The sequence below is a fragment of the Rhipicephalus microplus genome, chromosome 2, assembly GCF_043290135.1.
Source record: "Rhipicephalus microplus isolate Deutch F79 chromosome 2, USDA_Rmic, whole genome shotgun sequence".
Lineage (NCBI taxonomy): Eukaryota > Metazoa > Arthropoda > Arachnida > Ixodida > Ixodidae > Rhipicephalus > Rhipicephalus microplus.
Genome location: NC_134701.1, coordinates 238,865,048 through 238,891,381, shown reverse-complemented (window position 1 = coordinate 238,891,381; position 26,334 = coordinate 238,865,048). Strand labels below are relative to the sequence as shown.

Genomic DNA, 26,334 nt, shown 5'->3' with positions numbered 1-26,334 from the left:
TAGTCATAACAAGTACACAATGTTTAATGCTCAAATATATTTATAGAGATGATGAGAAAACAACACTTGGTTGCAGAATATGATGCAGAAATGTAGTCGAGCTGCAGCCAGTCCTATACGTGCACATCACACCTTAAGCGGTGCCATAGAATTGTACAACTTTGTAACTGCTGTGGAGACAATCTGCTGCAAAACGTCATCTCCTTCACACTGAACTTCAAGGCTCCTCAAGTTAATGTGGGCGCACTTGTCGTTTACGGTGACCATCATGCGTTCTCCCTTGACCACTTTGCCAACAGAGTCCTCGCCAAACATTTCAGCCAGGGTCTCCATGAGGCACTCCGTGAAATGCATGCGGTCAACCTTCACCAGATTTGACGGCAGGCTTTTGGGAGGAAAGGCTGAACACTGCGCACGCAGCACCACTGTGATGACAGCATCGGCAAACAGGTCATTGACGGGACTCGAATTCCACTCCAAAAGAACCATGCTGGCAGACTCTTGAACGATAGTCACTTTTCCAAACACACGCAGTGCCTTCTTTGAACCCTCCATGATTTCAACATCACCCGAAAGCTGATTAAGAAAGAAGTGAAGCATCTGCAAAGAAAAAACACAAGGAAATTTCAGTCTAGCGTTCCTTTCTTTACCCATGACATCACAAATACCACATGGTCACATATGTACAAGTGAATGATTTAAACAATTAATGCAAACACAAATAAACAAATTAAGCCAAATCAGAATTGCCCACAGTGGTAGGGCAAACAGTATCCTAGCGGCACATGTTCACTCTAGCAAAAAGCCAATTCAAATAAAAAAAAAACAACTGCATGGAACACGCAGCACAGTTAAAGTTAAAGCTGAAGCAGCAATATTTCTAGAGTCCCTAATAACTTTCTTAGCCCGAGTATGGCAAGCCCAGTTACGAGGAACCATATCTTGCTCCCAAGATCAATTTTTTCGTTTTCTTAAAAATTTTTTTTTACCCTCTCAATGTGAAAAATGGGGGTTAAGAACATAGTGGCAGCAGTGGAGGACAACGACGCCACCAAAATAATTGGTTGCCGTGATTTTGTAAACACTTTCGCAAGAAAAATGATCACAATAGATAAGTACTATATCATGCATCATCAAAATAGGAGTGCATTATGAGTACGACTATATGGAATGCGTTCTTGCTTTTCTGTTACCTCCAATACATCAAAAAGTCAATTAGGCCTCATGTTGTGTGCTTAGTATGAGGCGTATAGCACCTTTGACAACTTTGTAGGCTTAATGTCCTTGTGAAGGAATTCCAACTATAAGACACTACATAAAAATGATGCGTGTAACGCAGACATAGCCAAAAGGAGAAGATGGAAGATTTAAGCCCTCCTTCCAGTTTATTAGTTTGTATGTGTATAGATACACACAGACGTACAAAAAGTCATGTCAGGCCTTTCCTTCCTCTGCAATAAAGGCCTGGCTATGCCCCTTTTTGCCAAGTTCTTTGGGCATATTGTGTTGTTGAATGCTCGAAATATTGGGTGTTCAGGCTATTTTCGTTCCATGTAGCCATAGTGTCACGGATTGACATCAAAGAATTCTCATGATTGAAAACTGTTTGATATATAGGATAAATCGAGTAACACGAGTTCAATATAGTCAATTTCAACTGCACTTGCATCATATATTCTAAACTGTCTACTCTTTGTCAAATGTATGAAAAATGCTATGTTTGAAAAACCCACTTGCATAAAACCGCCACTCAGCTACTGATGCAGTATCACATAAAATGATCGACTATAATTTAGAGCAACAAGTGACATAATATGACATCTTCAGTACTTCAAAGACATGCAAGCATGAAGCGCCAATATCTTTTAGAGAAAGTTGAACGAAAAGGTATGTTGAGTGGGCAGAATTTCGCATGCTATGAAGCACAAAGTTCGAGAGCATGAGGAAATAGAAGCTCGTGTAAAACAATATCAGATGTGCAGAAATGACATCAATTGTTCCCTTTCAGAGTAGAAGACAACTTTTCTATTGCCATATTTCAATTAATTTTATTGATTGATATCTGGGGTTTAACGTCCCAAAACCACCATATGATTATGAGAGGCGCCGTAGCGGAAGGCTCCGGAAATTTAGGCCACCTGGGGTTCTTTAACGTGCACCCAAATCTGAGCACACGGGCCTACAACATTTCCGCCTCCATCGGAAATGCAGCCGCCGCAGCCGGGATTCGATCCCACGACCTGCGGGTCAGCAGCCGAGTACCTTAGCCACTAGACCACCACGGCGGGGCCAATTAATTTTATAAGTCTAACACTGGACGAAGATTTGATGGCACTGTAAAGTGCAAGAACTTTCATACAACACAACACATGCATGATAACGCTCACTGCTGCGAATTATGCATGTTCCCAAAGGTGCATATGTACTTGACTTTACTCTTTAGTTACCGCGCCTATTCAAATCGAGCACCGGTTATCGATGCTTTTCAGTCATCGCTTTGGCATGTTAAATTTATTTCTCGTGCACCCAGCACTTTTAAGTAGTTAGTTCAGCCACTCAACTTTCAGAGTTGTTTTTTTAATTTGCCTACTTGAGCAACATAGCGATTTTTTTACAGACTTCTGTCCGAACCAATGTGCATGTGTAGTTGGGAAAATGCACTAGGTTGGCAAACTTGACAGAAGTGTGTGCCCCTCGTAATTATGCTACAGTTACGTCGAAGTTCTGTAATGAAAGGAAACTTTACAAGCAAAATATCGAATTGATGTGTTAGCTTTGGAATTCGGCCAAGTCTAGCAGTAATAATTGTCGGAAATTTGTGCCAGCTAATCAATATATAGCTGTTGCTAGAAGTCAGGGAAAATTATTTCTACACAAAAAAATATTTCCCAAGGTCCACCTCACATATAACGTGTGTATGTGGCTCTCACAGCCAGTTTCCAGATACTTTAGTTTTGCAGACACAGAGTTATATCTAGTGTCACTAGTCGCTCCTTTTCGTCATGCGCTGCTTGAAACTGTCTTGCAACCCCACCTGAATTTAGTGAGAACAAGCTGAGATTTCGTAGATGACTACACCTCAGCTTTAAGTTTTTGGGGATGGTGTTTTGCGTCAGCCTGAAACATCCGTAGCCGTTCATGGGTTTTTCTTTATATCCTCAAGTTATCTCCTCCGCCACAAGTGTATATAGCTTCTGACCTTTGTGCATAATCTTATAGTTACTCAGGCTACGTGCGTAGTTCACACTTCGCTATGGCGCGGTGTGGTGGCACTGGCTGCAGAGCTTCTCCTAACGGCAAGAAGGGCCCCGGAGCACATCTTGGCCCTGACTACGGAGCAGTGCAAAACATTTTAAAACTGCGTGTGATATTGTCCTTTTTTCATTATTATATGCACAAAGATGCGAAGGAATATGCTTGAATATATTGGAATGCCAACCTATGCAGAGTGAGGTGGCTCACGGAAAGAGGTGACGCTAGATGAAAAAGCAAAGTTCATTGGACATCTCATTTATAGAGGGATCATTCACATCACGGGTTTCCATCTATTTTGTAATCGCAAGACAATGAAAATTTACTAAGAAGAGTGTACGAGTACACTTGTGTCTCACGAAAAACCATGCAATGCTTCACCGCATGGCATGAACAATGAAGCAGCACCTCTGTTTTGATTTTCTTTGTCTATGTGAAGAGAAACATGTTGTACAATAATTATTTTTATACTGTTCCTGGGTCATTTATCTACAAAATGTTTATTCTGAATTTTCTTTGTTTTGAATGTTTTTGCATATACAGTGTTTTTTATTCCACCGTTTACCAGCTGGTGACAAAAAATTTCACACTTTTCACATTTTTTATTCATTCTAAAATACTTTTGTTGCTCTACAACCTATATTTTTTGGAAAAAGGATTTCATTCTGCGAAGTTTGGTATGGTGCAATGTGTGCTGGAGTACTTTTCAAACTGGCTAAATCGATCTTCCCAAGACATATGAAAAACAACCATTCTCGTGCGGTAACGAAAGAGTTAAGTGACCGCTGTCACCTTTTATAACCATGCAGTTGCGATTGCTTTTGTTACAGCACTCCAAGGTATTATGCATTAGTTTTTGAGAAAAAGAACCGTGACTGTTCAGACAGCAAAAGCAACAGTGAAGACAACAGCGCGCGTATGGCAGCACTGTGCCTCGAGCCAAAAGTTGATGCAGACTATTGCCACAGCCTGCCATCTTTTGCAAGGGTCAGGTTTTTTGCAATTAGCCTATTGCACAATGAAACAAGCTAAACATTCCTGGGAAAGTATTATAGTGGGACTACAGGTTATCTGCATACTGAACATAAATCAGCTTCCCAGACATTGTAATGTTTGCAAGAAAACAATGACTTACCTGGAAAGAACCTGAGTAGTTAATGCTCATTCGCTGTCCCACGGTACTCATGACCATGTCCGTGTACTTTCCGAGGTCAGTAGGTGCCAGCAGGTGGTAACTGAAGTTTCGCTTCACCAGAACACCTGAAAGCTGACGTCCTGGCTCGGGCGGTTGCACCGCAAGCGAACCCATTACCTTGGCAGTCTTTTCACCGCGGAAATGGAGCTCAACGGCTTGCGTGTTCCGCGGGTTGTGCACCTCAATGCGCGTTTCCAAGTCGTCCTCGTACTCGCGCACAATGGCCGCCTTCAAACGTCCCATCTCATTCTGTTCTCCGTGCACGAGAACTATGTGCGGCGGTTTCAGTGTCCGAATGAACTCGCTCGTCTGCTGGTAGTCTGTGTGAGCCGAAAAAGAGATGTAGTCCACACTCATCTTGAGCGGCAACTTCTGGCCCACCATCGTTGCAATCTCTTCCGGCTCGGAGAGTATCGTCTTGGCCAGAGTTCCTTCGACGCAGTAACCGGCGATGATGACGCCGTTCTTGGGGTCCGTGCACCAGCTCTCGAACAGCTCGCGGGACAGGCCGCTCTGCATCATTCCCGGACTTGCCATGACGACGCAAGGCCCGATGTCTTCGAAGTGCTCGATGCTCTTCAGGTTGGAAATGTGCTTGAACACGAAAGGGTTGTTGATGGTGATTTGGCGTCGGATACGCTCGTTCATGGCGTTCACGTACGTCTGATAGACGGCCATGCATTTCTTAGCCAGCGACGACGCGTAGTAGATGGGAATGTCGTGAAGCTCTGGATGGTTGGACCAGTACTCGTCCAAGATGAGAAGAAGCTCTTGCGCCCTACCCAAGGCGAACACTGGTATCAGGCAGCGACCGCCGCGGTTGACGATGTCGTGCACGAGACCTGTAAAGCGGGCCTCACGCTCCTCGCGTTTCTCGTGGATATGCGTGCCGTACGTGGACTCGATTATCAGCACGTCCGGGTGGATGTTTGGTATTTCGGCAGCCATCAAGTGCCGGTCCTCCTGTCTCGAGAAGTCGCCAGTGTAAAGCACCTTGACGCCGGCTATTTCTATCATGAACATCGCGGCGCCCAAAACGTGTCCCGCGTTGTAGCACCAGAATCGGATGCCGTTGACGTCCTTTTCTTCGTGGAAGTTTATTGTTTCAATCTTCTCCATACTCGATTCAAGGTCTGCCTCTGAGTAAAGCATTTGCTCGGTTCCGATGTTGCTTACTTTGATGTAATCAGCCAGTAGCCACCTGTAGATAGCCTTCGTGGCATGCGTCATGAAGCAACGACCCTTAAAGGTTGTCTTCTGTAGAAACCAAGGCAGAGCCCCGCAATGGTCCAAATGAAAATGACTAACAAGTAGCAGGTCAATTTCATCAGCTTCGATGAGATCAACATAAGGCAATGCGTCCAGTCCGGACATGCCAGGGTGTATGCCGCAGTCCAGCATTATACGTTTGCCCTTAAATTCGAGCATAATGCATGACCGCCCTACTTCTTGACCGGCTCCGAGCGGTCGTATCAACAAAAGGTCACTTTCCTCAGCAGGAATTTGAGAATCTGCTTTTCTTTTCGGGCTGTCCACCGGCGTGTCCAAAGAGGCAGCCATGTTTAAACAAGATGACAACAGGATCACTTGCGCTCGTTACACCACGTTGCGGTGGCGAGCAGTAAAAAAAAGTCAGTCAGTTTCGGTTTTGGTAGCAAAGCCCATTGTTCTTTGAAATTCGTCTGGAAGGAAAGAAGCTCTCTGAAATAACTAAATGATTTCACAGTTAATACATGATAGCTGAACGTACTAATAAATAAAGTCAGAACACCTAGTATAATGAAGAATGTTTAGGAAATGCTGCCCTTGCCGGGATACTTTTTGTTCAATGAAATACCATACGTGGCTTATGAATAGTGCCAGTAAAGCATTACGTAGTTATTGTTTTTGTCACTGCAGTGCCTGCCCATACGTCGCATGCCATCTTTCTCGGTACATACGTGCAACTCTCACGCTGCGAATTCTAATATATCGTACTTATGCCATCATCTTCCAGTACAAGTTACGCAGACTAGCTTAGGCAGCTGGAGCAAAAAAATAAGTAAATAATAAATAGACCGCCCAATACTAGTACGGGCGGCACCATTACCCCCTCAGATACTTCGCTATTATGCGTGACCACCCAAAAGTGCACTGCCGAGGCGGTGATGTTTGCTTTTTACTCACGAGCAACCATGTGTGAAACATCCTTCTCTCCTCTCGAAAATTTCACAGTAGCGACACTAGCGACACTAGGGTGGTGCGAACAAGGAGGTTAGAGAAAAAAACCTCCTTGGGTGCGAATCACACCAGGAGAGAGCAATTCTGTTTCATTGCACGCGCTCAAGGTAATGGCACGTGCATGACCTAGTTTCTTTCTTCTTTAGTATCATCTAATTACGGTACTGATGCTGCCCACCACTCTTGCTTCCGACGCGTTCATCGAAACAAAAAGAGAATAAATGCTATGCCCAGCTAGATGTTATCGTTCTTGACGGATTTGAAAAAGTTTTTGGTTTGATTCGTGAGGCAACGAACTCCGATACTCTTATCAACTTTAGAAGGCAGCGGCATTTTCCCCTCAGAGGTAGATGCACACGAGTCGCGCACACTTAAGGTGACGTCATGAACCGGATAGCCAGTGACCCTGCCGGCGGAGAACATGCTGCTTTCGTTTTTTCCGGCTCCGCGTGTACAAACAACAGATCGTTGGCAGCAATGTGATCAGGGTGCTGAGCATCTAGCTACCCGAATAAAAATTTTGAGCTCGCCCACGATAGTCACGGAACAATAGTGTTCCGTGACTATCAGATACGCCAGCATTGAAATGTGTTTCTATGCCACTTGTCAAATTGAGCATGATGTGTGAGGGAAGTTGCTTGTCGGCATGTGTGATCCAGCATGTGCTGTAGTAATTTCATTATTACAGTTTTAGTAAAGCAATCATCACGATACACAAATTTTATGCATACCGATAAGTACGCGTTTTATAAACAGTCACAATTTTAAGCAGGGCTATTTCTTTAGTCGCGGAGCGATTTGGCTGCTGCACTTCGGTCATCTGGGCGGGGCCTCTCTTGTCTTTTAAAGTTGTACACGACTATAGTAGTATAGTGTACTATATTCTAGTACACTATAATAGTAGGAGGCGAATACGATAGCAGCCATCATGCAGATGATTTCCCGCAGCTGGTTTGTTCATTCAAATCTAGATGGCGCCACAACACCGTGGCCGTCTCCCTACCATGGCTGTTCTGCTGTGGCCATATATATATTAACTCTATGGCCGTGGCCTCCTGCAGCACTGCTCAACATGCGCGTCGCGTCGTCAGCTCGGTGTCCCCGTAGCGTCTGTGCGCACGCGAGTAAGCAGTTGAGTGGCAGTGCTGCAGAAAGACACGGCAGAAAGACGGACATGGTAGGAAAAGCGGAGCAGACGGACGCACCAGAAAAGTAAGCATGGCGGCAACTGTGGGTGCAATCTCGGTCCGCCTCGATCTGATCACGTCGTCGTCTTGCGCTGTGTACGCACGCATTTACTTGCTGTAGTTGACTCATGAGTGAGTTAGCCGACCTACGCCCGCGACACATCTGTAAACTCATTAATGGTATATGAAGAAGAATTCGGGCTTAGCTTCACAATATTTATGTGCCCAAAACTTCATCTGAATGGAACCACCTTCATGCCTCCATTACCAGAAACCCTGATCATACATCATTAGAGACTGTCATTTCTGACTTCTGAAGAACTATCATTTCTGACCCACTCCTCCCTGTGACTCCGCAAATGTCATTGAGAGTATTCAAATAGATAGATAGATAGATAGATAGATAGATAGATAGATAGATAGATAGATAGATAGATAGATAGATAGATAGATAGATAGATAGATAGATAGATAGATAGATAGATAGATAGATAGGAACGATTCATCGACACAATCGTTAGTGGTGGCGTCGTTACGACCCTATGAACAACCAGTTCCGACAACCACCAACCACCTGAATGTTGTCTAGACATGCAAATACACATACAATTTCTATGTATGTTTACTGCGTACTACATCCACCTTCCTCGCAACGTAATGCTCATTTTAAACGTGTTACACAGCAAACGTCTTAATGCATGCTTCGCATATATGATTGATTCTCACAGTGTGTGGCATCCGCCGAATATTTCGTAGTTGCCAGATCACTAAGAGGTACCTTAGGTATTCGCTATAAAGTTACTAAACTGGCTAGTTGAGACCTCCTTGAACTCCACGACGTGGTACAATTTGACAAACTGAAGAACTTTGGAACTTTTGGGGGCATTCCCAAAACTGTAACACTCCACAGATCCATGAACTCCGCACATCGAGCCGTATTGGATTACCACCAACGAACTGCCCAAAAACATGGAAAGTAGCTACGCAGACACACCAAAGAATAGGGAGTTTTAGTGCTGGGTACGCATTCTCTTGGAGCCTTGCGGGCTTGGGAGCGTGCGGCGTTGCGTGCCCAACCCATACCCAACCGGAATTCCTTTTAGTTGGCACCAAGGTGGCACGCACGCAAACGCAAGCCGCACGAAGGTCACACGTGCTCGCAGCGCCATAGCGTCTTGTCGCGTAAGTATTATTTAGGTATTTTTATGATTTAAAATGTTAAATTAAACATACATAGTGATCAGGACACTTTTTATTGTGTACAGTATCCTGGTATACGCAAAAAAGTGAAAAATCCAAGGTTAATGTAACGGCAGTGTCGACATCTTGTGACACTTTGTGCAACCACAGTCATGAACATGCTAGCTTACGCGTAATGTTTCTGAGGTGAAAATGAATAAAATCGTTACTCATTTGTAATATTGTCGCTGCGCAGTTTTTGCACCAGATGTACCATGCACAATGTTTCTGCAATAACAAAAGTGTGGTTGTCTGTTTCACTATGACCTCGCTAGATGGCGCCACCTAGTCAGCTGGTCGGGAGATGACAAATTTTTAGTTCTATGTTCCAGGTCATTCTAGCTGTGGAAATCTGGCTGAAACCGTGTAATCGCTATAAGTGATCGCACTTTGGCTTATTTTAACTCGACGGCAAGAGTATCCGCAGTGCGGATACCGTGAATTTTCGCGAAGGTGGACCTTACAAGGCGGCCGATCCATGCTGTCCGAGATTTCGCGACTTTGTGCCATGCTATTCGTATAGTGGCTAGCCACTATAATATTTGCGCTTAAAACTTAAAAGTCAAAGTGGTGGCTCAGGCCAGCCTCAGCTTTGCTCGCCGTCAAGGTAACATGATGCGCCAGCATGTGCGCCACGGCAGCTTATCTCCGCTAGGAGGCCAGTGGTGGCAGCGTTGTTTATGGCCGCACAGACGCATCGCCCCAGCGATCTTGCGACGCATCTCTTTGGGGCTTCGCGCATGCGCAATACCGCCGCCCCATCGTCCTACGTACGCAAGCGGCCTGCGTACCCAGCACTAAAACTCCCTAATATAATACGAACCCCGCCGATGCTTCCAGTGTCCTGCAGAAGTTTGACCGCGGGTATTAATTCTCTTTCTCGCTCTTCCTTCTTTTTCTCGCTCTATCTTTCGTTCTCTTTCTTACTTGTCTCTTTCCACCTATTTTCTATTTCTATTTCTCGCTCATTCTTTGGTTTTCTCTATTTCCGTCTTTCCTACGCTTTGATTTTTTTGTTTTAATTTTTTGTTTCTTTCTTTTTATATGCTATTCTTTACCCTCCCCAATTTTACTCATCACCGTCACGTCTCATTTTCTCGTTAACTTACATATCCCATTCCTCCGATATACTATTCTACATCAAGCTACCTTTATTTTCTTTATTTTTGTTTTTACATACTGCAGCATCAATGAGGCTATTGCTGGAGTGGGAAACAAAAACAACATAAATAAATCAACATTGATCAACATGCTTCCAGAAATTCTTGAAGGGGTAGAGAACGAACACTTCTGGGCAGCGAATCCCAGGGTTCTATGGTTGAAAAGAATAGGCTGTATTTGACATGCCCGTGTGGGTGAAAAAAAGTGCAATGTTAAGGGCGTGGTCACATCTCGTAGACGAATATTTGAAAATTTTCAGATATAATTCGAGAGTGTTGAAGCGAGAACTTTAGGCACTCATTATTCATTCGATTTTATCATTACTTGTATGGCTCTGCTAGCATGCCTGGATAGCCGAGTCGTTAATATATGCTCGCTTTCGGATACTGGCTACGCGGGTTCGAATTCCGCCTCAAGAAATTTTTTCGCCATGAATTATTCTTTCGATTTCTTTGAACGCCTTTCTGTTTTTCTTCATCTCTATCTCTACTCGTTCCCGCCAATTCGTGTTATTACATCCCAGACCGGACAACTTGCCCTATTCTACCACACTTGCCCTGTTCTACCAACGGCAAGTTGTCTTTTCGTCCCCTTTAAGTTCTTTAAATTGATATCGTAATAATTACATTTTAATACTCCAAATAATGACCTCCCACTTTCCAAGCGTTATTGTCGGTTTAAATGGGTTATTTTATTCAAGGGGACTTATATTTGTAGAACTAATACGGTAAAATGATATATAAGATCGTCATGTGACGCCATTGAGAATGGTTGCCCACCCCCTTCATCAACTCAAGAACAAGTTGATTCGCCACTGGCCGTAAGGTATATGGCAAGACAACCATGAATTTTATGCTCTTTGATGAGACAAAGACTGCACTTAAGGCAAGTCATCGTCGGAGGAGTCGTCTTTTTCATCTTCCGCCATGAGAAGGGTGAACGTTGATTTGGCGAACCGTTCCCACTGTGTAAATCCACTGCGCGAACTCTCAGTGTCGAAAGGGTCGAAGACCTCGTGATGGACGAAATCGAACGTGTTGATGAACGTGTTGAAAAAAACCGATGCAAGCGCACACCGCTTCAGGTCGGACAGAGTGAAAACGCTACACGTCTTGGGCTTCACGAGATCGATCATTTGCCGACAGACGTCTTCGAAAGTTGCCGGGTCGTTCATAAACAGAGACGCGCGGTCGTACTGTTCGTGGAAAAATGTCTCGAGCTCGTACATCGTGATCTTACCGTCACCGTCGAGATCGAGCCGATTGAACCAGTACTCGATGCTCCTTGGGTGGGACTTGTCCTTCTCGGCGAGCAGGAAGACGACAAAGTCGACGTACGTCATTGCTGACGTACTGAGTAAGTCAAATACCCTGTCGATGGCCTTGGGTACCAGGGCGCCTTTTTCGTACCGTGTCAGATCTTCCTTGCTCAACAGACGATCGTTGTCCTCATCTAGCGAGCTGAACATAGTGTGGATGACGTAGGCATCCTTGTACGAAAAGGGCCCTTTCACGTTCATGAAGTCGTTGTTGAGTTCCAGGGCGTCTAGCAGCGCGAGGAAATCGCTGCGTCGGAGCTCTGCCACGCCGAGGCGCCACGTCCACGTCTTTCCGACCTCGAAGAACAGTCGAGCCACCACGGTGTCGATGTACACGCTGTGCGATCTGGTGACTTCCTTGAGAAACGAGAGCCCACTATGGGTGTTGATAAGGTCCTGAATGAGGTCCTTGAAGTCGCAAGGCTGCAGAAATGTACGGCGGCCCTTTGTCAGCACGAACACTGCCTTCGACAGTTTGTCATTGCCGGTGGCTTGTTGCATCCTGCGACAGAATTCAAGCGCAGCCTGTCTAGTAGGTGTCTTGGAAATGGCCTGGTACATAGGAAACTTCAGGTAGAGTGGCAATTTGCAGATTTTGACAATCCTCTCCATGTCCTTGGGTTTTAGCTGACGCCGTCCGATCTCGCACAGCTCGGCAGACACGTTGGCGACGAGGTCAGAGTCTACCTCGGTGGAGAGCACACTGAGGCTGGCGACAAGGGACGCTACCTTGTCCACTGCTCCGCCACCACCCCCGTTGTCCACCTGGTCACCAGTTTTCTCGCGCGTGCCTTCAACGCCGTCGTTTGAATGGGACGTCATGCAGAATGGCGTGCGACGAGACTGCATTTCAGGCGGTGTAGGAGTACTTCGATGTCCACAGGTAGAGGAGCTGCGCACAGAAGTGTAAAAAGGGCAAATATAGTCACTACCAGCATGCATAATCTTTCGAAAACAGACTCTTACGGATTGATGGTGAAAGGGCGGTGTGGCGCTTTCTTTGGGTACTCGAAGTAATGGGCTATGATTTACTGCCTAAAATATTAGACCTGCCAATTATAACACGAAAAAACAATGCAAACGTTAACGTTTCTGTTGGCTCTTCGTGTTATAATTGGCAGGTCTAATATTTTAGGCAGTAAATCATAGCCCATCACTTCGAGTACCCAAAGAAAGCGCCACACTATCCTTTCGCCACCAATCCGTAAGGGCGCGTTCACAATAGAGAGTTTTAGTACTGCGGAATGGTGCTACGTACGCATCACGCAAGCGCTTTGCGTTACGTGGCGTCGTTTGCCACTAATCGGCTTTTAGTACGCCGTAGTACCCGCGTACGTAACGAGCGTGAAGCGTGTTGCGCCATCTGGTAGATCAAAATAGAAGCACGTGTTGTCAACAGCCAATGTGAGCCAATCCAAGTGTGATAGCCACATTATGGCCATATTTTAAGCCATAGAGCCGGTCGGTGCTTGCCTTCGATGCCGCCATTTTGCAAAACGAAGTCTCGCGCTGTCACGAACTTGTTCGAGAGCGGCGCGATCACCGCATACGTGCACGCACGCATCTGATGCGTGCGTACGTAGCAGCTGCGTACGTAACGCGATATGTGCGCGTTGCGATCTGCGCATGCGCACTACGCAAAACGTGGCGTCCTTACGTACGCAACGCCGCCACGTACGCAGCGTACGCAGTACTAAAACTCTCTAATAAGTATTCCGCACGCCGAAAGGGCGCCGAATCCGATTCGGCGGCGGTGAGATCCGTTGAAAGGGCCCTCTCCGTGCCGATCGATCACGGACCAATTTTTGCGGCGTCTGCCACCGAATCAGTCACCGCGGACCAATAGGAGCGTTAGTCAAAGAATTTTGAAAAATGGCAGCAAAGCCCTACTCACTTGTGTCGCAGTGCAAGTGGCTGAATGCTGTAACCAGCGGGAGTCTAACCTACTCTGTGCCTACTTCGCGTCCCTATTTCTTGGAAGAGGTGACCGAGCTTGTCGTTAACGTGAGCAAACTTGTCGCGGTCTTGCAGAGCAAAACGAACCCATCAACGCCGCTGGCGTCGGTGGGTTTTTTCTACTCTTCATGCATTACAAGACAGCGACTTGCCAGCAATGTAAGCAGTACTGCTTCTTCTTGCTTCCTGCGTATGAGAATAATCGAAGACTAGACCACCGGATAGCCTAGTGGCGTTTGCAAGTCGCGACAAAAACCGGGTAACAGCGCACCCATACCACGTTCGCCCATGGTAGATGGCGTATATTCGGTGGCGCGGGCGCGTCCAGTGCGTACGACGCTGAGTTTCGGCGGCAGGAGAATTTCGGTCGCTGTAGAAAGCGGACACTCCAGTGTGAACTAGGGTTAAAAGAGTAGTGCCTCATTCATAATGAAACAGTGAGCTATGAGCGAAATGGCCTTCCCACTAAGAAGCTGGTCCGGTAACATTCCACTGCAATGGGAAACAGCTTACACATAATGTGGCATAACATGGGAGCCCAAGACGGTTCTCCGTTGGCGAAATGGCTCTGCGAGCTCTGCGCATTTGTTCCACGTTGCTGAAATAAAACTCCAATTTTTTTTTTATTCATTGAGCCTGCGCAAATATGATCCACAAAGCGTCCATATCAGCTCATGCGAAAAGTCGCATGGCCAGAAAAAAAAAAAAGAAGAAGAGCTGGAATCTCATGCAACACAGTGCTCAAATCCATCATCTGATACTGAGCTGTCACGCAAGCTGTTCAACTGAGCGAGGACGCTTTCGGTAAACAAAAATATATGGAAGGCAAAAGATTTTATACAAGGAGTCATAACATTTTCGCCCCCACAAGGCTGGGAAGGATGGCTTTTTTATGCAGTGAATTTTTCTTCTTCTGTCGTGACATGTGAAACATATTATTATTACTGCAGTCAGCAAACTCAGTAAGGCGTCACTGTCGACAACGGCGAAAAGAGATTGCACGTGTTTGGCAGCCGCCTCAGCGAAAACGACGAAGTTCGAATAAGCAATGAGGAATTGATGGTTCCATCGATGTTTCTGAACTGATATGCATGACACAACGTATTTTGGCGACAACGGTTGACGTTCCCATGTTCTACCGGTCTGAGCCTAATCGCCGTGCTTGTACTTAACGAAGGGAAAGCTGGAACTTCAGGGAAAAATACATCAAAGTCGAGCAACCTACTTTTGCGACACCGAACATAACCTTGAAATACGGGCTCGCCTATAACAGGGATGTAATATAATATAACGAATGTCTTCCTTACCTTCGTGTAGCGGCAGCAGACAAGCGGGTTCCAACGGGGAAGGTTGCCTGAACGCGGTGCTGGCGAAGCGCTTCGGCGCGGTCAAAGATCTGGTGCCGTGACGTGCCTGAGCCCTGGCACGGCCATGGCGATGCGCTGCCACTCGCGAGCCTCGAGCGTCGAAAAGGAGGAGGAAGATTATGACGGTGGTGGTATTGCTTTGTTAGCATGACCTGTACCCACAATCCGAGAGGGGCCGAGAATCGGGTTGGGTTGGCGACGATCAAGTCTCATATTCTTCCAATTAACATTACACGCACCCGCAATACTTATTTATATAGGCCACGAATATGGGCCATGAATGTGGGCCCCTTGATTTTCTCCGCTAATAATGAAATTGTGGCAGTGAAACTTGTTGTAATAGAGTTGTCGCAGTGCAGTTTATCAATCTAAACCAAGTCATCATTTCTCTGCAGTGTCCCTTCAACCATTCTACGCGTTCGCCCCATTCAGAATTTCAGCGCATCTTCTATAGGAGAAGTGAAACGTAGGCGATGTATTCACAGGTGGGGACGTTTCTCCGGGCTTCGACTTCGCTCATATCATCCATTCATACGAAAAATATATCTGCGTCTCCTGGTATATCCACTGATCTCTACTAAAGGAGGTCATGAGGGCTTATCTCCGCCTTCTCCACTTAAGGCCGTTTCACATGACACAAAAAGTAGCGATTTTCAGGCTGCGAATTCGCTCGCAGCGAAAAAAAAGGGCAGTTCACACCCGCCACAGCCGTCCACGGCGAGCTTCCAACATGTTGGAAATTTTCGCTCTGATCGTAGCGGCGGGAGCGATTTTTGGTCGGTACCCATCGAAATAGGGCAGATCCGGCCAAGCTGTCGAAATAGAGTCGACGTGTTTGTTTTGGTAATGGCCGATGCTGTGCATATTAAAATAAAATCAGACTGGAAGGTGTTCTTAAATGACGAAACAAGTGGGCCCTTCGTTACCGTTCACGGTAACTTCATGATATCATGATGCTGATATTATTACATTACATTCGTGTCTGTAACAATGAGCAATGAGCAAGAACTCACCGCTCCAGTCGCAGAGCAAACATCACGGACCGTTCGCGGTTTATGTGAAACGAAACCGCCATTAGCGACGGTTGCGAATGGAACGATTTTTTTCGCTGCAATTGCAGCATGTGAAACAGCCCTTACGCTTGCCCACGAAAAATCCCAGTCGGCCAACAGCGTATACACATGACGCGCGTTGCGTTTCTCTATAGTCTGGTAGTGGTGTTCAATGCTCTAACATGCCTTCCCTTGGAATTTATGTTGTGTTATGACTACCTAGGTACGCATATTTCTGTAACCTATCTTGTAATAGCCATACCGACTACGTAACACTACGTAACTAGCAGTTCTGACCACATGCTAGGTTAACTAAGTTCAGCGTCCGTTCAGTGACAGCTCTTTTGGCTGTCGTACGACTTTCTCAGATTCGGGTCTCGCCGTCAGTTCCTACAGTTATGCCACAAACATGCATAATCCCAAGGGCTTGTTTATTCACTGATCATGGATGCCAGTCGTGAGAATAGAGATGAACCACTCAAGACAAATTGTGCAACTAAAGATTCAACAGCTTCTGTAAAAACAATTAAGTTTCACTTTTATGTTATAGACGTCAGACTCTGGGGTTTCTCAGACAGGTAGCGTCACCTGTCAATACAGTTTTGGTTATATATTGCAAAGTCCAACTCCCTCGCACAGTTTGCTCGCAACCAGGTGCAACTACAACGTGAGAACCAACGGTTGAGTTAAATATTATGTGTATTTGCGCCTTGAACTCTCAGAAAAAGAGCTACAAATTTCTCTCCGCTAGTCGGACGCGTCACCGAACCACTATGAAGTGCCTGCTGGCTCACTCGCCAAAACGACGGTTGAAAACAGGAGCAGAAGCAACAGCTTCGCGGTCTAAGAAGAATGACCCCAGTCAAGGCTATTGCTGCGTTGTGAATTGCCCCGGACGTAAAGAGCTTCAGTTTTACCGATTTCCGTATAGCCATCGTGAAGCAGAACGGCGAGATCACCAGGATACGGGCCGTTGCGATAATGTTGGGTAAGCGAATTACTCGTGTTCGCCACAGCTGGTCGCACGAGAAAGTGTAGTAATGTAGGTCTCTTGTTATTGTTTTGAGTAGCCTTGACAGAGAACCATAGTAACTTTGATTATGAAGCTTCACAGAGCGTAATGTAGGTCTCCTGTTATTGTTTTGAGTAGCCTTGACAGAGAACCATAGTAACTTTGATTATGAAGCTCCACAGAGCGTAATGTAGGTCTCTTGTTATTGTTTTGAGTAGCCTTGACAGAGAACCATAGTAACTTTGATTATGAAGCTTCACAGAGCGTAATGTAGGTCTCCTGTTATTGTTTTGAGTAGCCTTGACAGAGAACCATAGTAACTTTGATTATGAAGCTCCACAGAGCGTAATGTAGGTCTCCTGTTATTGTTCTGAGTAGCCTTGACAGAGAACCATAGTAACTTCGATTATGAAGCTTCACAGAGCCTCTGACAGCGGTGCGTGCCATGCAACGGTAGAGTGGTGACGCGCACGATGAACATTGCACACGCCGCGATCACCGATAGTCTGAAGTGGTCAACACCACACAGCATCACGCACGTATAGGCTTTGAAGGCTCTAAATTCTGGCTTTAACTAGCAAACCCGAACACGTACATCATACTAATAAATCGCAAAATGCTGTCCGTGACCAGAATCAGGTTTTTCTTGCCGTTGGTCTCCGCGATTGCAGAAGCTATCTCAAAGGCCTCGGTTTTGCCTTTCTTCGTGCACAAAGAAAGTAGACGCGCATGTATGCCCATTTGCAGTACGGAAAACCACCGTAAACAGATCATGCTAGCATGCGTAATAAAACAGTTCAACGCACGGGAAGCGAGAGATGGATGGAGAATGCAACTGCACAGGGGAAAATTGTCGGGGCTATTCATGCCGGATGTCGGGGCTATGCCGGATGTGGGGGCCATGTCGGGGCTATTCAGCGGCGGTCACGGCTGGAAACAACGAACTTCAATTATAAGGATCACTATGTTTTTGCAGTGCTCGTCGTATATACCAAGCCGTGTACGGTCACATCGGCGCACGTGTTGCTCTTGCCTCGGTTTCATCGCCTGTCTCGTGCGTCATTGGTAGAACCTGCGTGGATTTCCTGCACGGTCAACCCGAGTCGATAATCGGCACCACGCAGCTGCCTGGTTCATTCTTCCCGGATAAGTGGGACGGCGAAATCGACTTGGCATCATTCGGCAGTGGTGGTCACGGCTGGAAACAACGAACTTCATGGATCACTCTGTTTTTGCAGGTTAGTGCCGCTAAAGGTTGTAAAGTAGTAGTTTACAATTTCTTCGGTGACCACCGCTGCTGCAAGTGCCCATATATTGCTATTGTTTGTGCTTTACACCATGCCTTCTTGTGCTGAGCTTGCAAAAAAAATTGATCAGTTAGAAGCTTTGTTCAAGAGTCAGTCGGACGAGGTTGTCTCTGATCTTGTGAAAAAATGCTCAATAAGACTGTCATCAGAAGTTAACATTGTTGAAATGAAACTGGAAATAGAGGCACTAACCAAGAGTGTCGACATGCTTAGCTCGTTGGTTGAAGAAGTCCGAGCTCAAAATGTTGGTCTGACTGCAGACAACAAAACACCCAAAACTGAAAATACAGCAATGGCCAAACGCCTGTCAGAACTTGAACAGTACTCTCGAATAAACAATGTGGAAATCAAGGGCGTAGCCTGCACACAGGGCGAGAACTGCCTTGCGCTCTTGAAGGCTGTTGGCGATAAAATAAGCTGTCCAATTTCTGAAGCTGACATTTATGTTGTCCACCGCGTGACAACAAAGTCTGGATCGGCCAATAAGAATATTATTGCCCGCTTCTTCTCTAGAACAAAAAAGCAGGACTTCATCACCAAGGCGCGAAAGGCTCGCGAAAACAAAATTATGTTCGCAAAAGCTCAGTCACTGGAAAGGGACAAAGACTGGCAGTTTCTTTGGACTGAAAATTGCCAAATAAAAGCCAGAAAGACGGGTGACAGTCGAGTCTTCCGTATCTCGTCTGAGGGCGATTTATCTATCTTCCGATAAAGACCAGCAGGCCGAGTAGCTAACTAAGTGCCTGAACGAATTGCGATAATGTCATCTTATTTTTCGACTATGCAACTTCAGTCCTTTTTTTTTAAACCCATGCCTCTCTGCAATTCACTTCAATGCACGAAGTCAAAAAAAAAAAAACATTATGATGAAATCTCCAATTTTCTGGCCTCTTTAGATCACAAGTTTTCACTTCTCTGCATGTCAGAGACTTGGCTATCTCACGCAGATGGCAATTTATACGGATTTCCATCTTATACTTCCGAATACTGCCACCGTACACAACAAAGCTATGGCGGTGTCGCTGTTTTTGTATCTGCGGATCTTCGATACAAACGGCGGAACGACATAATATTCTCGGTGCCAAATTGTGAAGCTGTGTGGATTGAATTGGAGGATGTCAATCAAACAATTATCGGTTGCTTATATCGGTCGCCTTCATCGTCTGTATCTGCTTTTTGCAATGAATTGAACACTGTGCTTGGTAAATTATCTTCAGAAAAGAAAAATGTTCTCATTCTTGGTGACATTAATATAAATTTGCTAGATGACTGCAGCACCGCTACTATTGCTTACACTGACTGCCTTCATGGTTTTGGCCTTGAATCTTTGGTTTCCCTTCCAACCAGATGTACTCCAGGGTCTTCGTCCACATTAATCGACCACATATTTTCTAATCATATGTGTCCTCCTCTTTGCGGTGTACTTGAGAATAACATCACGGATCATTTCCCTATCTTCTTTAAACTTCCTTGTCAACTACATAAACCTTGTCATAAGTTCGATAAAGCTGTGATCAACAAAGATGACTATATTACACAGGTTTTCAAGCTAAAATGGTCTTCCATAAACTCAGAATCAGACGTAGATTCAGCATTTGATGAATTTTCAGATAGCATAAAACAATGTATCGTAAATTCGACCAAAATCGTGAGGTGCCGGAGACATATCCCTGCGTTGCACAATCCCTGGTTAACAAATGGCCTTCTGACTAGCTTACGCAAAAAAGACAACCTTTACCGCAAAGTTAAAAAGCGTCCTTTCAACATTCGACTCAGAACGCGCTATAAAGGGTACTGCAATCAACTGAACAAGCTACTAAAAGAAGCCAAAAGAATATATTACGAATGTCGAATAGCTGAGGCTGGTTCTGAAGCAAAGCGACAATGGAAAATAATAAATTCTTTCTTAAATCGATCTAGTTGGGATGAACCCATAAGAAAGATTAAGTCATCACGTGGCTTCTATACCAAACCGTTAGATATTGCCAACGCTTTGAATGAATTCTTCTGTGGTCCCACTTCCGAGGAAAACAACAATAATCAAGTATCACCTCAACGTTGCTTACAATCAATGTACTTATTTCCAACAGACCCAGACGAGATTATCAATGTCATAAATCATTTAAAGTTTACGGGCACAGGTCTAGATGAAATCAGTTCAGCAAATATAAAATTAGTCGCTCATGGCATCGCTAGCCCTTTATCCTGTATCACTAACTTAATCTTCACGAGTGGAATATTTCCCAGACAGCTAAAAAAAAAGCTAAAATTATTCCCGTGTTTAAGAAAGGAGACTGGTCTTGCATTTCAAATTATCGTCCTATCGCTATTCTCCCTTTTTTTAGCAAAGTCATGAAAAAGTGCATTGAAAAACGCCTTACCACATACCTTTCAAAATTTAATATTCTTTCCTCAAATCAATTCGGCTTCAGGACGGGTTCTTCGACTGAATACGCTTTACTTTCTTTCACAGATAAAATAAAAAGCGCCATTGATTCTGGTTTCTACGCAGGAGCAGTTTTCATAGATCAATCGAAAGCATTCGACTCCATCAATCATGACATCCTCATTTTTAAACTACGGGCAGTAGGGGTCGACGGGCCCGTGCTGAAGCTTATAAAGAGTTATTTAACAGACAGACAACAGGCTGTGTTACAACAGGCTCGCTTTCTAACTGTGAAATAACAAACAAGGGTGTTCCGCAGGGATCGATACTTGGCCCACTACTTTTCTTACTTTACATGAATGTTTTGCCTAATCACCTATCACAATCAGAAGCTTTCCTTTACGCAGACGACACGACATTGCTTGCTAGTGATCGATCACTAACTGCTCTTACATCGAAGTTGAATACTGATTTGAACAATATTTTAGCATGGTGCTGCCTTAATTCGCTGAAAATAAATACCACCAAGACTTCATTCATGCTTTTTCATACCAGTCACAGAACACCAGAAATTCTTCCCACTATCATTCTTGATTCTCATGTCATTAGTGCAGCTGATGAATGTTCATTTCTCGGTGTTACTTTAGATTCTAACTCAAAATTTACGAAACACACCGCCCATTTGAAGCGCAAAATTGCTCCTGGTATTAGAATTTCATTAAAAGCCAGGTACTATTTCAGCAAACCTACACTACTAACACTATTTTATTGTTTCATTCACAGTCATCTAAGCTACTGCATCACCTCATGGGGTACCACATATGCAACTCACATAGCACCGCTGCAACATTTACAAAATCAGGCAATCCGTATATTAACGTTCAGCTCATTCAGCTGCTGTGTGTCCGACATTCTTCATAATAACGGAATCCTATCATTAGACAACCTTGTTAAATACAATTTATCCATAGTGTTATTTGAAATAATGAGGAACCCTCCTCCAGTAAACATATTTCCAGACGCTGTTTTAGTAAACACCAACCGAACAAGATTTGCAGCTAACAACAATTTATTATTGCCATTAGTCCATACTAATTATGGAAAACACTCTGGTTATTTCACGTCCTTATCAACCTGGAACAGTCTTCCCCTTAACGTTAAGCAGTCTTCATCATTAGCTATTTTTAAAAACACATTATTTACTTTTCTGCTGGATACCATAGAATTCCAAGATTTGCAATATTATCTACACCTGTTCATATTCATGCACTCTTAATGGTGCCACAGCCACTCATCTTTTTCTAGCTTTTTTCGTTCCTCTGTTCGTTTCGTCAATAATATTTGGGTTTTTCTTTTATTTTTTTGTATGTTCTTTGCAGTGTTTTGTTGTACTTATGATTGTTAAAATTTGTTTTTTTTTTTAGTCTGTATTCCTTTTATTTGTATAACTTATTCCACGTTGCTGCATTTTACTTGTGCATTTTTATCACATTTCCTGCCAGGAGGTCCCCCTTCAGCCAAGTGCTCTGGGACCTCCTTCTGTATGTTTATGTAAGCGTGTATGTTTTGAACAAAAGTAAAAATAAATAAACTGAAACTGAAACTGAAAGCGAGCTTCGCACCACTGGTCGTAAGATTGATAGCTCGTGTGTGCACTTCATCACTTGGGGACCATGTGTATGCCCAAATTTAACGCATTTAGGCGGCGCAGAACGCACGTCTGAGTGCTTGTTTCGAACTCGATGTCATGCGATGCTCGCTTGCGCTTAAATTGAGAGTTGCAGTACGCCAAAATAAATATAACTGAAACGTCTTTTGAATTGTACCCGCTGTTCACTTTGATGAGCTTCCCACTTCATGAAGCGAGGTTTGATTGACGGAAGAATGTTGCTAGGTCCTACAGATTTTCAGAAAATCGCGTCTCAACACCACAAAAGAGAAAGGCCTATGCCCACTCGCTTGCGGACGCCTATTTGCACTACCTATAGTTATGGCCGGTGCGGTGATGGGGGCGCTGGTGGCGGCGTTTTTCGCAGCCTCGCCTGGACACAGTCTGACGTCTATACCGATTCCTATGACGGGAGGATCAGCCATATTTTTAGACGCGAAGCTACTTAAGGTCCAGGCTTGTCCGTTGTCGTGTCGTAAACCATGACCTCCGAGATTGTGGGCACGCGGCATGCACCCGTCATCTCGGAGGCCATGCGTAGACAGTCGGTAGTATTCGAGCGCCCACTAGGGGGCTCTGCGGCGCTCGCTCCGCTGAGGGGCTTCACGCTCCACATCCACGCGTGGGAGTGGAAGTGCGAAACCGCTACACACGTGGACTTGCGAGCCAGCCACACAACGTTCCCGTGGCGATTGAGTGCTGCGCATTGGTGAAGTACTGCTCGGTGCCTCGGTGTGCTTCTTCCACCCGTAAAAAGTACAATCCTAAAGAGAAGGGCACGCCTACCCTTTTCCTTTGAGTATTTTTTTTTCACAGTGCAACAATATAGTGACAGTGAACACGATGATGTGTGAGAATCACTGATTTCTGCCACTCTGAAATTCGCGAACAACACATAAGATAATTACTACAAAGCAGTTGTTTATATTGCTGCTTCGGAAGTCAATCGGCCATTCTTGGAGAAATGAAAAGCCGTATTAAATTACTAAATTTGAGATAATCGTGCTGAATAGCAGTTATGGGCGTCGGCAGGGCGCAAGCCCGTGTTGTATCGCAGTGAGAAAAGTCTTGAGGGGTACACTCTAAGCCAAAGCAGAGCAACGGGGTTATAGGGATCCTCCTTTGAGGGAGCAAGTGCATTGCCACTCCCATTACTCCATTAAAAGGAGCAATTGCAAGGGGACGAACCGTTACTCTCCTTTCACTTACTCCTTCAGGGGATGAATGGTTACTCCTGCCACTTGCTCCTCGAGGATTAACCGTTACTCCTGCCAGATGCTCCCAAAAGACCAACGGTTACTCCTGCCACTATATATGTGCTGGTGTGACACGGGAAGGGGACAAGTTCCACCTTAATCATGAAGTAGTTCATATTAATACTCTACCGGGCTGTCACTCAGGTATCAATATGTAACAAATAGCTATCGCTGATTGTATATACCACGCACAGGGCCACAAAGACAACCTTTAGTGAATGTGCACTAAACAGCGACAGCAGGTTTCGCTTTTGAATTTATGGTAAGCAGTGCGCTAGGCGCACGCTTGTCTTGATCAGTAAACTGCGCAGGGGCGGATCCAGCTACTCATATTAAGAGAGGGGGGGGGGGGGTATCGCTTAAAGTAACACCGGAGAGGGGCGGGGGGAGCGGCCATTACTTTTTTGTTTCTACTAGCACAAAAACTCATAAACTCATTAACATAAATACTGTAAATGTGTGCTCAAAGGAATCCCACTCATTTGTCCCAACTAGTGATAGCAGGTGGAGGGCAAGCACTGAAGAGAAGGGGAGGTGGTGCTCACAGGGTTTCGGGGAAAGGGCAATCGCCCCTACCCCCCCACCCCTCTGGATCTGCCACTGAAACTATGTATATATGTACGTACACCAACCAAATGAAGCTGTAGTCTCAGATGTCCTGCACAGCTCAGCTGCGCTCACGAGGACACGCGGCGATTCGGAGACCGGATTGTCGGCTCCCTGGGCCTTCGCGGTAGGTTCGGCGCCTCAACTGGCGCAAGTCGCCTACGCCTGTAGCCTGCGTGCAATGAATGACTGAAGTACTGTGGAGGCGCTGAAACACGGTTGCAAGCTTACCGAAAAGTGGAGCTAGGGCGGGTATATCAAAAGTCATTGTCAGCGAAGTGTTTGTTGCGCACGGTCGATGAAGGCCTGGGGCGCTTTTCCTTTTTGAGTTTGACTGTCTACTTTTTCCTCAGCTTCGAGTTCTTAGAAATGCTGTGAAAGCTAACGACCTTTTCACGGGCAGGCAATCACACAGAGGCACAGAGCAGAATTCTACCATTGCGCATCACTCACCGCGGAGACAAGGAGCCGCAGTTTTAAGAAACAAAGCGCTGCGCTTTTAAAATGAGCGTTAAAAGCTGACACACACGGTTGTTAGGACAGCGTCGGTAGCCACCACACACAATATAACCAGTTGAACTGCGTCTTTGCCGAGTTTCACCACGACGGTGGTTTCTATATGGCGCCTCGACTCGAAAGCGCGCGAATCCTCGAACTGACGTCATAAAAGCGCGGCTCGCAGCGCCGCCATCGGTAGCACACCTGGCCAATAAGGATGGGCTCGTAAGTGAATAGTCGCATACTTAGGCTATTTCACTTTTATGAAGGACGTTTAAAAATACGCAGCCACCTAGCTGTGAAAAAACGATCGTCCATCTTCTCTGTGAGTGTTCCCGCTTCACTGCGCCAAGACTTTCTGGTACTTCAGTTAGACTTGATAACCACCATTTGTCGTAACAAAGGATTCTGGCCGAGTCCGTCCTCACCACAGAAGACTTTTGAAAGCATCATTGCGTTTTCTTGCAGACAATTGGTATTAGAGACAGACTTATTATTATTAAAGACAGACTTATATTATTGCTTTTCATGTTCATGCCACTTCATGACCATATATTTGAACTATTCTCTTTCTATCTAAGCACTGATTTCATAAACTTCTGGTATTACTTTTTGTGATGTTATGCCTATAATGTTTATTTCATATTTGTTGTGCATGATTGTCTGCCATTCCCGTTGCTTTGTCAACTTGTGAACGGGGTCAGGACCTCGTCAAGCTCTTGAGCTTTTAGTTCTGAACTCCACCTAATCAAAAGAAAAAAAAATGACTTTGAGCACTGTGGTACTCTGCTTTATTTTTTTCCCTCCTCCTGCTTTTTTTTTTTTCACATCTCCGTTCTATTATACTAAAGCACCCGTGCATACGCTTTTCCGAACACCGGTTATAGCCAGCTGCCGCTCTAAGAACTGGCCAACCTTCCTGCCTTTCCGTTTGTTCCTTCCTCCTTTGCTAGCAGCGCATTGCTTGTATGCATTTGTGTAAGTGCGAGATACGGCGCCTACTTGAAGTGAACCAGGAATATTTTGACAAAAAAAAAAATCCGGCACGTGGTGGCACGTGAGTAGACGTCAATGCTCAACAATCAAATCACGTCCCGCCGCGATGGTCTAGTGGCTAAGGTACTCGGCTGCTGACCCGCAGGTCGCGGGTTCGATTCCCGGCTGCGGCGGCTGCATTTCCGATGGAGGCGGAAATGTTGTAGGCCCGTGTACTCAGATTTGGGTGCACGTTAAAGAACCCCAGGTGGTCAAAATTTCCGGAGCCCTCCACTACGGCGTCTCTCATAATCAAATGGTGGTTTTGGGACGTTAAACCCCACAAATCAATCAATCAATCAATCAAATCACAGTTGAACGTTGACAATATATCAATATCATTTATCAGATCATGTTTGTCCAAAATGATGCGTTTGTACATTGGCATGTGCGCTACCTTATAATCACCCACCCTTTCTTGCTATTTTTAGGCGCCTGTATATATATATATATATATATATATATATATATATATATATATATATATATATATATATATATATATAGCTGACATTGTTGTGATCGGACTTGTACAGAGGTTTAATTACAGTATTTACATAACGACATTTCGTTACCTGACGAGTATATCGTGGTACAAAACAAAGATTTCGCTAGATC

At 45.1% G+C, this 26,334-nt stretch overlaps 2 protein-coding genes across 2 annotated transcripts; both read right to left on the bottom strand.

The window, feature by feature from the left end:
* Positions 1–6,030, bottom strand: Cpsf73 (cleavage and polyadenylation specificity factor 73). The gene is made up of 2 exons (XM_037421305.2): positions 4,388–6,030; positions 1–600 (listed from the first exon to the last, which is right to left on the bottom strand). Exons 1-2 carry the CDS (start codon positions 6,005–6,007, stop codon positions 127–129), a joined length of 2,094 nt encoding a protein of 697 aa, XP_037277202.1. The 5' UTR covers positions 6,008–6,030; the 3' UTR covers positions 1–126.
* A 5,068-nt stretch (positions 6,031–11,098) lies between these two features.
* Positions 11,099–12,495, bottom strand: LOC119169322 (serine/threonine-protein phosphatase 2A regulatory subunit B'' subunit beta). The gene has a single exon (XM_037420434.2). The coding sequence runs from the start codon at positions 12,419–12,421 to the stop codon at positions 11,135–11,137; it is 1,287 nt and encodes a 428-aa protein (XP_037276331.2). The 5' UTR covers positions 12,422–12,495; the 3' UTR covers positions 11,099–11,134.
* Between the last annotated feature and the right edge of the window lie 13,839 nt (positions 12,496–26,334).